Raw genomic sequence first — 12,818 nt, 5'->3', positions numbered from 1 at the left:
TCAACCCGTTATTGTCCCACTGTTGGGCAGGGGTCGCCTCTCAGAATGAGAAGTATTAGGCCATAGTCCACCGCGCTGGACAAGTGCGTATTGGTAGACTTCACATATCTTTGACATTTTTTTCCTCTTGATTTTTTTCCTTTTGAGATTTGTTTCCTCACAATGTTTATCTTCACCGTTTTAAGCAAGTGATAATTAATTTCTGATGACGCACATAACTTTGAAAAATCAGAGGTCTTGGATTTGAACCTCGGAACCCTCTATCGAGAGGTCTAGTTTCTAAACCACTATACTATCACTGGTTTTAAAATACATGCTCAAAATAGAACGTATGTTAAGCATACCTTTTAGAACTATATAGATCCAGCTAAAGCAGTCAAACGACCCGCCCGGGCCGTCGGGCCGCATAACCACTTATTATGCAGTTCTCTGCAGCATCATTTCCTGTCTTTACGTCATAGTGATCTCGTTTGAGGTTTAACTTGCAGTTTATTCGGTCAAATCTGCTTTTATTTTGCTTAGATACACATGATTTTTTTAAATGTTATGTAAGTAATTTTGCTACATCACCTTATAACGCTCCTTAATGATAAATTGATAATCAATCTTAGCCAATTTTTGCCTAAAAACGTTTGAAATTTAACAATTAATGCATCGAACAGTTTCAAATTTCGAACTTTAGGCAAAATTTCGTTACCATTGATTATAATTACTATATTATCGATTATTTATTGTAATAGTATTGATTATTTTAAATAACGGGCATATAATTCTCAGACATTTTTTTCTCTGTACTACATATATGGCATATTACATCTTTAACATTGATACACGTCAACGTTATATGTCGTAATAGTCATATGGCTTACTTGACATAGTTCTCACCAGATAAAAACGTATTTAGTTTCAAGTTCATGTAAAGATTATTATTTATTATTATAAGAATATATTATAAGAATATTATTTTTTATGAGTAATTTAGAAGTATAACGGACTCAAAATTACTTGCATATTTGTAAATTGTATAATTTTTGATATAGAGGCATATAACAAGACCTCTTACGTCTCATTTCTCTTACTTTTCTTACTTAATTAAGATGACAATATCTGACTAATGGAATTTGTCAAATTTTAATATTGTAAGAGAAAAATTAATGACATTGATTTAATTATAATTAATTAAAATTTTCATTTGTAAATTATAATTTTTATGGTATGAAGAACGTAATAAGGCAAACCTTATTCAGTTAGTCCTCAGGGTAACAATTTAATTAATTGCCAGATGTTTAAGCTGATTAATTAAAGGCAGTGGAAGCTTCTTGAAGCTAGAGGCTTCAAGAGGCTTCTAAACTGGAGAAACCTAGTTTCCAATTCTAGGCACGCACAGTTTTTAAAGTTATGTGCGTATTAGAAATGAATTATCACTTGTCATAACAGTGAAAACATCGAAGGACCTACACACCGATGTCATAAAAAAAATTGACCAGTTTTGTAAACTACGGCCTAAACTCATCTCTCAGAGAGAAGACGCGTGCCCAGCAATGGGACAATATAGTGTTCATGACGATCTATTCATCGTCAACCCATTACTGTCCCACTGCTGGGCACGGATCTCCCCTCAGAATGAGAAGGATCAGGCCATAGTCCTCCCCGCTGGCTCAGTGCGTATTGGTAGACTTCACATTTTCACGTTACGTACAGACACATTTCACGTTATCAATATTTGTAAGTGTTTGTAATTGTGGTGTTTGTAATAATTTGACATAAACTTGTAATAATTGTTGTAATTTTAATTAGATTAGAAATTTTGTTATCATTTGTACGCCAATAATTGGTACAGTAAGCGTTGTTCCCAAAGTGCAAACATCCAATATTGTAATCCTTACTGACAAATGAATAAATGATTATGATTATGATTATGATATGATATGACATATGTTTGATATTTTTTTTACAAACCTCTCAGGCATGCAGGTTGCCTCGCGATGTATTTCTTCACCGTAGAGCAAGTGATAATTAATTTCTAATCCGCACATAAATTTGAAAATCAAGGTGCGTGCCTGGGATATGAACCTCAGACCCCTCGATCGAGAGGCCAAGTTTCCTAGCCACTAGGCTATCACTGCTGTATGACGTTCATGACGATATCATATCATATTATGACGATCTAATAGAAGACTTTTAAAGTTCGCTATTGATTTTCATAATCAATTGATTACATCAAATCCATTGCAAGCAAATTAGTGCATGTAGTGCAAATTACAAACCAAGCGAATGACATTACTAATTCAAAGTCCCTAAATCTAATAAATTCGATGGATAACCGACATTGGCACCACAAAAGCGAACTCTATGTCAATTTTCATAAACATTTCATTTAGTTTAGTGATGAAATGCACATTAACTTAATTATATCGGCATAATTCAATATTATCCGGTTGACATGACTGAACTAAATTTGCAACACAAATTCACCCGACCTTACCCAAAGGCACTGGAAATACGTCTATGCGTTATTCATGAATTAAACATCGGGTTTAATTTCGGTTAATTTCAAACGTGTACGCAAATTTGATACATTTCCCGTTTTATTTAGTGATGACTTTCCAGCCGAGTAATTTACCGCAAAAACAATTAAGTTCCTTTTCGAGATTACAAAGTTGATATGATTCTGGCAATAAAATGTAATAAAAGCAATAAATAATGATAATAAAAAACATACTCATTCTTACATAGCAACATATCATCTACTCGTAACACATACCTGTATAAGGTACCATACAAATACAGGTATATGACTCGTACCCATACATACAACACACGAACACACACAATGCATCACACACGCTCACCATCCCACCCTAGTCATACAAACACACATGAATTGGGTAACAGAAGTAAGGGTTTTGAACCGGGGATGGGTTCTCCAACGGTGTCGATCTATCGTTGTGCCCATTTATGACTCCATTTATGACATTTATGTGTACGGGAAGTAAATGTATACTGATCATACAAAAAAATTACCGTTAGTATTTGAAGATGGAAGAACCCTTTGCGATTTATCTCCGGAGACACCACCTAACATATATTTCTGCCTAATAGTACTATGAGCGATACTGTCGCCTAATTTTAAGGGAAGTGTACATAATGGGAAACATATTTATCTGAGACTTTCCGACTTAGTCCTCAAGAGTAGCAACGTATCCGTGGTCTACCTTAGGTAGTAGGTACTCTAATCTTATCTGAGGTTGGTTACAGATGTTCATGATGTCCATGGCGGCAGTGTAAAAAAATACGTGTGGCACTCGGAGACTGCTGCGGTAAAGCTATTGCATAGCATTTTTTATCAACTTATGCAATTACAATTATATATTTATTTTATTTATGCAGTATGCAAAAAATCATTGGGCGCACAGATCGCTACTAAAAAGTATCACCGCTGTGCCGGTCGGAGTGGGGGGTGTTAGGTTTTTTTCGTTACGGAATTTCTGGATTCGGTCTCCACGCTCAAGGCCCGCAATAGAAGCTATGCAATAGCTTAAAACCAAAATGTCTTATAACTGACACTAATTTGTTTCCACACTTTTCCCACAATTATTATTAATTGAGTAAAATCGAAAATGACGCAATCCAGAAACTCTTCAATCTAATAAACTATTTCTGGCAAAGAATTGGCGCTAAAATTTATTTTATTCATTCTTATTGGGCAACGTTGTTTATTCTGGAACTTTCCCAAATTTATTGAATTATTGATGACAGAATATATCAATTTCTTTATGTTAGTGTAATATCTTAGTGACATAAATCTTTTCTACATTACCTACTAGTATCTGCTGAGAATGATTATTCAAATGATATTGGAATTTAATAGTGATAAAATGTGAAGGAGGAATAGCTTATTCAAATTTTCTAATTCCGACTTCTGTATCATGATACTCACATTTTCCTTTCAGTAACAAAAGTTGCGCTGCTGACAGAAACAGATAAGCAAGCAACCCTTTTGACAGATGCTAAGAGATAGTAACCATTGTCCAAATTGACCAACTTGCTGTCGAAATTTTGATATCCAAAGATTAGATTATAAATTTTAATTATATATTTGCCTAATCACACAAGTATCACCACGACTTCAGGCTCACGATTTGTTACTTCTAGAAGTTATATAAGCCGAGTAAATAAGACGTAAACCGAATAAAAAGAAACTTAATCATTCATCTTACGTGCATGCTATTATTTTACCCCAAATAGACAAGCTTTAAGAATTGGCAAACTTCCAGACATTTGTAAATATAATAGTTGAAGCTAAAATTCTAAACATAAGTTTTAAAACACTTTAATATTATGTCATGCATTTACGAACAAACGACGAAAATAAATGGTGCATCTTTTCGTTGTAGTAACATATAACTTGTATGACGAACACGTGAATTAAAAAACGAATAGTGAATCAACAACTAAACTAATAAACTAATTTAAGTATCTTGTCTGAAAACTCAAGGACTGCTTCACGCTAGAAACAGATGTGACTGTGGTACCTCCTTGCCAGAACCGGATCGATACTACCACCTTCTAAAACAAATGTCCTTTCATTTTGATTTATATTACCGCCTTCACTCGGACAATAACCTGACATTAATAATAGCTAGGCTCTTAGTGCAGAGTGCAATTCAGTGATGAAGCATTCCCTGGGGGCCTACCACCATCTTTTAAAAACCGTCATAGTTCCGGAATGTTTTATTTCAATATTACATCACCATTATTTTGATTGAAATTGAAAACCGCTTGTTTTAATATTGTTTAAACAATCTAACTTTATCGAGATCGTGGTACGAAATTTCGATGTATGATTAAAATAATATTGTTTTAAGAGATGGTAGTAACCCCCCTGAACGCAGTTGTGCTCGATTTCACGGACGGGCTTATCATAAAATTTCAATTGAAAATTGAAAAGAATATTGATGGAGTAAAAAAGTAGGAAAGAAACTCAAGCTTAAGTAAAAAAGGATTAAAAATACCTCGTCAACCATCTATTAAGCATCTATTAACCATCTATTAATAAAGCGACTGCAATTAACTCATGAATGGGTGTCTAAGACATTTTCTCATTCAGTTTGTATAATTATACTTAAAATTATGTGAAGAGACAATAAAATAAAAGTGGACGTATTACTTTTACTAGGTATGTTAAATGTAAGGAACAATTTTATTTAAATAACCTCTCAATGAGATAAAAATAATTCATAGAAGTCTTCTGCAAAAATAAGCCATTTACAGTGAAAACTATCTTTTCATTCTTTCTATACGAATTCCTCTCACGTCGCAGATGATGCCAATCTCACTGGAAATGCAATTGTATGCAGTGAGCAGATGGAATTATAAGATCGTAGCTACTACAGAATGGAAACCTACTGTCGCAATCACATGAAATCTCAGTTAGCGAACAAATATAATGGATGAGAAAGAATCCATTTCTAAATTAAAATTGACTCAGCTGGATTGGATCGTCACAAAAAGCCACTTTAGTGGACGTAAGATATTAAAAATAGAAAAGAACCATTTGTTATCTGACAGATACAATATTATTTTGGACGTTAGGTTTCTAATAAAAAAATACTTAATACAATTTTGATTTATACAATTTTAATACAAATACGATCACTTTTTATTTACTTAACTACACTAGACACTTAGCTAGCTGAGTTTTGAAACTCGTTCTATTACAAAATTTACATTTTTATCCATTTAATTATAGACTGGAATTAAATCGTACTATTTCATATCTTATTTTAAAAAAAGTTAAGATGAATATCCGTTGTTGTCAATGTCAATATATATATATTTGGTTCAACCCTGAATATCATAAGTGTCCTTTAATTAAACTCGTTAGCGATTCCCATCCATGTTTATGCGATTCGTAAATTTGTTCTTAAACTTGACATATTTAGACACTTCTTTACTCTTAAGACCAGTCACAGTCCGATTACTATCAATAATTAAAATTGGATCAACTTTTTCTTTGGATTTGAAATTTAATTTTCCATCTGACTTATTTACAAAATAAACTGTAGGTATATTTAATGGGTCATTTATATCGTCGGTAGGGAATACAATGTATACAAGCATATGTTTTGTTTCTTCCTTCCCAAGTTTGAAGTTTTGTGGAGCAGACACAATTAATATTTTATAATCAGTGGCATCCTGTTTTATAATTGGTACGTTTATGAAGTTAAGTTGATTCGGCACAGGAGTATCATTAAGGTCGTTATTCGACCTCTGCATAGGAAATAAAATTTTTGCTATTTCATTTGTATATCCTGTAGCCAACGCTAGTGAGGGTGAAAACATTTCTTCGGGAAACGCTTTACGAATAACATCATCTGGCAATTCTTGTGGGATTTTCGCAAACAGTGCATCGTTTATTTTCGTAATATCCTCTTCTTTCCAAGATATAGGATTTAATTTAATACTAAATCCATTATTAATTGGTAAACATTTAATTCGATGGCCAATTAAAATTAATATAGTAAACAATGTTACCTGTAACAAAAATTTCATATTTAGAAGTTCACTATTTAACATTACATTCAAATGATATGTATGAAAATCACTAACACTCCTAAGAAATAACATATTAAACGTAATCAAGCTGCCATCAGGATATGACAAATGTTCAATAGAATGACTGCATGCTTCACAACTGAGTACGAACTGTTTTCAAACAGTAAGCCTACACCTTCAGGATGTTTAATTCTTTAGAAAGAAACGTAAATGGTAAACTTTACATGTTTCCATTAGTTACATTACAGGCATATTAAGAAGCGTGCATGTAGCACTAAGAACGTAGAATGTACCGAGCAGTGCCCCGCTATTTTTCATCCACGTTTTAAAGTGTAAATACTTTCGAGATTTCATGGGTTTATTTTTTATGCAGAACGTTTTCTTTTTTCTAAAATACAACCGAAAGTACTCCATAATAGTGACTACTAACTTGTGAAAGTCAATTAAACAATTATGAAATATATTGAAACAAAATTAAAAAAGTGCAATGTCATAAATTATAGCCTTAAGTCATATATTGAAGCCATAAGTTATAGTTATAGCCAAAATAACGTCTTGATGCTTATTTATATCATGTTGAAGATTCTAAGATTACCTAAGTTAAGGATAGATATTGGATCTCCATAAATATTACGTTTTCAGGTTAAACTTTCCAAACCAGTTTAAATCACTTCATATCTGAACTGACTGTTAAATTTATATTGCCATTTCTGATAACAACAAGCACGCTCTACAATTTCTGGCAATATCGAGTGAATTGTTGGAGGCTACTTCAAATATCAAAATTATATTTCAAGTCCAGCAACAGGTGGTGCGAAATTCGTTACCATTTCAGTACGTACCATCTAAATAATTCTTGCTTTTCATCCATTGAAATATTACAAATATTGGTCCGAGCGTGCGAAAGTAAGAAGACACAATTGCTTTTTTTATGTTAAGGGAGATTAGTATTTCATATAGAAAAGTTTACCTGATGGAACGTTAAACCCCTTTTTCAAGATGGCGGCCGAGGGACAATAGTTGCGATATAACAAATTAGGATTTAGCTATGAACTAATCCCTCCTTGACATCCATAAAAGAATGCGTCGTGTGACAATTGCAACGCAAATGGCGTTCAGCAATTGCAATCGGACTAAGGTCGTCGGAGACCTAGGGCGGAAAATGGAATGGCCTCCATTCCATCCCAGTCTAAAAAGTTAATGTGATTTTACAAAACTAAAAATTTGTCTTTGACTTATTCGCCGACAAATAAGATTCCGGCGACCTTTTCGTTTTCCTTTTCGTTAATTTATACTGACCACCTTTTTTTAAGCTAATAACACAGTATTTTGGGGGCCCCCAGGATCGGCCCGGGACGGACCGCCAATTCCACCCCCCGTTAGTCTGCTAGAGATTATAATTCAATGGACTATTTTTCCTATTTTGTAACTTCATGACAGAATTTTCTGATTTTTACGTTTTAATCGGTTCTGGTTAAAGTAAGATACTCATTGAGTTTGTTTCGCAGAAACTTTTCCCTCTTTTCAATTGACCAAGTCGCGAAAACTTCTAGAGTTCCCGCCGTGATTAAATATTGAAACAATCTGTAAATTCCACGGTGCGCCCACTGCCTTCTGTGAACGGCTTTCGGAAACGTTTTTTAAGTTACGTTCTTCTTTTAATTAAACTACAATTATGTGGTACAGTCGCTAGATTTTTATTAAAAAACTGCGTTTTTTATTTGATTCGGAATGCTAACTTTTTTACTCCTAGATTTTATTACTAGCAAATGCGTACAAAGGGTGTTTGTTAATGACTTCTACAAGAGGCGCTGTATAATGTGTGCAGCCGACTATACCGCCGGTGCTCATTACGTAGTGAGAAAACGCATACAGTTGCAGATGGCGTTAGACTGTGAATTAAGGAGGAAACCTAGCAATTACTGATCCAATTTATTAATGTGTGAACGTGTGGCAATGAACCGCAATACCTATTCACTTAAATATGTAGCTGAGAGTGTTTTCTTTGGTTGACACGACGTTATACTGTACCTATGGTTTTGTTCAGGACAAATAATATCGGATTAATCGAGATGCATTCTTTGTGGATACAGTAGTATATTCATGCTACGTTAGTAGGCACAAAAAACACACAGCATGAGGATGGAAGTATACACTTTGAACGATTTATATTACAGTCTTATTTAGATGCGATGCCTTATGGTTCATTCGCATAGCTAGTATTTTTCAATACTGTAATAAACGAATGATTAACTTTTGAAAACTTCGGCCAATTGCTTTTACACGAATTTGCTATATGCGCATCCCGCTAATCGAGAGTTTTAAATCGAATACGACAAAACTATGCAGTATAGAGGTGCGCAAAATATATCACTAAAGTGAAAAGAGAGAGATATATCTTTTGAACTCAATGATATATATCACTCTTTTAACTCAGTAGCTCACTTTAGTTCCATAGGTCTGTAACGATATCAGCGACATTTTATATCAGTATTTCAGAGAATCAGATCAAAATGTTTTGACAACATTTTGATTCTTATAATTAATACAAAACTGGCAAGAAGTTATATATGAATTTCACAGCCAACACTATTTGTATATCCCTGTTTTCATATTCTTAGCAAAGAAAAAATATTTTCATTTAGTGTTTAATACGTAACCGTAACTGTTGTATATCTCAATGTATTTGGCTCAAATCTGACTCTCTCAGTCAGTCGCTCATTTGACTCATTACTCACTCGCGAGCGAGTATAACACTGTTGAGTTGAAGCAGATTTTGTATCCGGAATCGTATGGACCTATGAACTCAACCATGAAACGCGGATATAAAGATATAATTCAAAATCGTCGGAGTTGATGAGTGATTAGCTCTTTGGTGAAGATATATATATATTTTATATCACTCACTCGCGAGCTACTCAATTCTAATGCAGTAGGTACAATGCCGAAACCAACTACGTTAATTAAGACGAAATGACCAAAACGTTGGTTATTTATACAACTATTTATATAATTAAGTGGGATGAAATTAAAGGCACCGGCAAATTTAAAACGCTTGCTTAGCTCGTTAATTGTCATTGTAATGAGATTTCCTTCCCCAAGCTTCTGTGGGCCCGAATATAAAAAAATAATTGGATTGTCTTGTACCGACGTTTAAATACCTACAGTATTTTATATAGTTAAGACAATTCCGAAATTAGAAGCAAGTAAAATCAAATTAGAGAAAAATTTAAATTGTGCATACTATGTATAATTGCTTTTTGCGTACATTAACATCTACTGATCTTTACGTCTCAAACACTATATTTATGCATTTTTATTAATTCCCTATAAGAGGCGATACTCTATAAAAATCTAAAAATATAGCCTATCTACCCTTGGGTTTTCTGAGCCAAGTTTCCGAACATAAAATTTTATGCGGGTCATTTAGAGGGCTGAAGCGTAACTATAAACACGCAAGTAGGGGCTTAAAATATTGTAATTTGACGCGCAGTCAACAAGCTGAACAACTAGTAAATTTATATTTGAACCAATATTAGTAAACTGTTAATCATAATAATGAAATTAAATTATCAAGAGGTTGGCTTAAAAACACTGTTTCTTTAAATTTTTATTACACTTCATTAACTATATTTGCTGATTAATTATTAAATTCCGTGTATATCTTTAAAGAATGAGGGGATTTTCAATGTAAAAATACAATACACATCGTAAATAAGACGAGAACTGTACAATACAATACAATACAATACAATACAATACAATACAAAAATGCTTTATTGTACACCAAAGAATACACGAAAAATATACATAAACATAATAAACGGTACAACAGGCAGTCTTATCACTTAAAAGCGATCTCTTCCAGACAACCTTAGAGTTGTTGAAAGAAAACAATATATATGCAAGAAATACAGGTAGGGGTGTACAAATGTAATACATACCGACTCGAATATTGCAACAAATTAGAAACAGATGAGGCTTTATAGGGTCATCAAACAGTTAGAGGGCTATTCATGGCTTTATTTCATGAAGGCATACTACACACACTTACAAATTCACATTTATTTATAATTTTCCTGTTACAAAAGCCGTCACTCATAAACAAGCAAACAATACTAAACCAGAACACATAAAAGAAAACTGCCCAATCATCAAAGTTCGAATGCCCTCATGTATTTTTCATATTACCGACATAGCGATTTTACACAAGATAGTAGTGAATTCTTACGTCATTGCCAAAATGATTTAGTGCGTGAAACATATATAAAGATAGAAAAATAAACATATATAAAATATAAAGTTGTCCGTTACCAATTTCATACAATTTTCTCCAATGTCACAGGGCTTTATTTACGAAAACTATAAAATAAAGTCATTAATACATACAATTATTATACGTTCATAAGAGTATATTAATATCAATGGATCAGTTACAACGCTTGAATAATCAACAGAGAAAGAAAGGGTTTCAAGTGTTAATGATGTGTATGCTAACTTAAGTAGATTCAAGCTTAAAGAAGTAAGAACCATCATCTAAGAAATGTTTCAATTCAGAGGGCACATTGCCTTTTGAGTAGGTACAAATGGTAGGTTAGGTTGAGACGCTTATGTCCAACTGTAGGTTTGAAAGACTGTTGAATAAATGGATTATCCATAAAGTATATACACTCGCGGTCCCAAGGAGGGAAGGTCACAGGGTCATGAACTCCCCCAAAACCGTCGAGTCCTACTCGCGCAAGAAATATGAGACCATATTTCTTTTAGTGGGGAAACCATGCATAGATTCTCTGCGGGGGGGTAGCGAGGGCGTTATTCCGTACTTTACAATAAATTCTAAAATATACATTTAATACGCCTTAAAATAAAGTTTTTTTTTTTATAATATGAGAGTAGCAGACGAGCATGCAGTCCACCTGATGGTAAGTGGCTACTGCCGCCCATGGACATCTGTAATCAACCCCAGATAGGATTAGATATTCCTACCTGAGGTCGGCCACAGATGCGCCGCTACCCCTGAGGACTAAGCTGGAACGCCTCGGAAAAGTCTGTCTCCCTTACCACACCCTTCAAACCGGAACACAGCAGCGCCTAACACTGCTGGTATTAGGTAGAAATAGGTGTGGCGGTGGTGCCGCCGGAGTCGAACCACAAAGGGTTCTACCACCTTTAAAGTAAAGTAGTCTAAAAGTAAAGTGGTCTAATTTAATCAAAATTCCCCTGTGACCGCTCCGTCCCAAATCTTGTGCTGCGATCACGCCTGAGTAAGTATATACCTATGAGGTCCCTGCGTAAAACATCGAATACCCTATGACACTCGTGGATTTCACAAACAGATACTCCACGATATTGAAACATTTCTGATGTCCGAAGGGGTCAATGTACGCAAATTCAGTTAAACCCAAATGGCTGTCTATTATTGTTGACGATATCGCATTACTGCTTGAATTCTGGATATCAATCGCTTCAATTGAATACAACCAGCAACGCAATTTCAATTTAGGGATGGCGATGTTCTCCGAAAAATACTTGAATCGTTTCGAATCGAAGTGCAATAAATCTATTAAAAAAAGGAGACCCAAAGAATCGATTCTCCAAAAATCGATCTTCAATCTTTCCAGCTCAAAAGGGCTAAGATAGCGTAAAAAAAGGTCGTCAGGACCAAAAAAGAACTAAAATAAGTAATCCGTCAGCTACGTCTATAACACAATCAACCAACTTCGAAAAGATCGACTTTATTTTTTTAGGATTTGATTCTATCCATTACTGGAGATCGATTAAAATAATCGTTCTTTTTTCCAAAAGATCGATTCTTCGATTAACCGATCTCATATCATCCCTATTTCAATTCAATGGATCGGTGAAATTCGAGCGGAATTTACAGCTGTATTCCCGTTCTGGCATTATCTCCAACACTTCCAAACTTAGGGTAAACTTTATTACGAGCTGTATTTTATTACGAGCGTTTATATTTAACCGACGGCGAATGTTTCACCCGAAATAGAGTCACACATTTAAGGAGATTATTGTCGAAGTGAAAACTGGTTTAGCGGCGTTCTGCGATTTTTGTGATGGGTAAAAATGTTAAAAGGACAATGCCCATGAAAGTATGGACCGCCGTCCAGAGTTGCATCAAATTGAAACTTGTTGTGGACGATGTATATTTAACCAAATACTACCACCAATGATTATTTTTTAGATCAGCACCCGGGTTCTGAAGTTATTTACCGAAATGTTACATAAACTCAAAATCGAAAATA

General features: G+C 34.2%; 2 protein-coding genes across 4 annotated transcripts in view; one reads left to right on the top strand and one right to left on the bottom strand.

Moving 5' to 3' along the window:
- Positions 1 to 12,818, top strand: part of LOC140743546 (frequenin-2) — a 315,634-nt gene that overhangs the window by 269,484 nt on the left and 33,332 nt on the right. The gene's annotated exons all lie outside the window — the stretch shown is intronic.
- LOC140743122 (uncharacterized) lies at positions 5,230 to 6,690 on the bottom strand. The gene is made up of 2 exons (XM_073074183.1): positions 6,613 to 6,690; positions 5,230 to 6,537 (listed from the first exon to the last, which is right to left on the bottom strand). Exons 1-2 carry the CDS (start codon positions 6,628 to 6,630, stop codon positions 5,884 to 5,886), a joined length of 672 nt encoding a protein of 223 aa, XP_072930284.1. The 5' UTR covers positions 6,631 to 6,690; the 3' UTR covers positions 5,230 to 5,883.

This window comes from Epargyreus clarus, unplaced genomic scaffold (genome assembly GCF_041222505.1).
Source record: "Epargyreus clarus isolate Ecla_fem2 unplaced genomic scaffold, WU_Ecla_fem_2.2 ptg000007l, whole genome shotgun sequence".
Classification (NCBI taxonomy): domain Eukaryota; kingdom Metazoa; phylum Arthropoda; class Insecta; order Lepidoptera; family Hesperiidae; genus Epargyreus; species Epargyreus clarus.
This window is presented reverse-complemented; position numbering and strand designations above follow the sequence as displayed.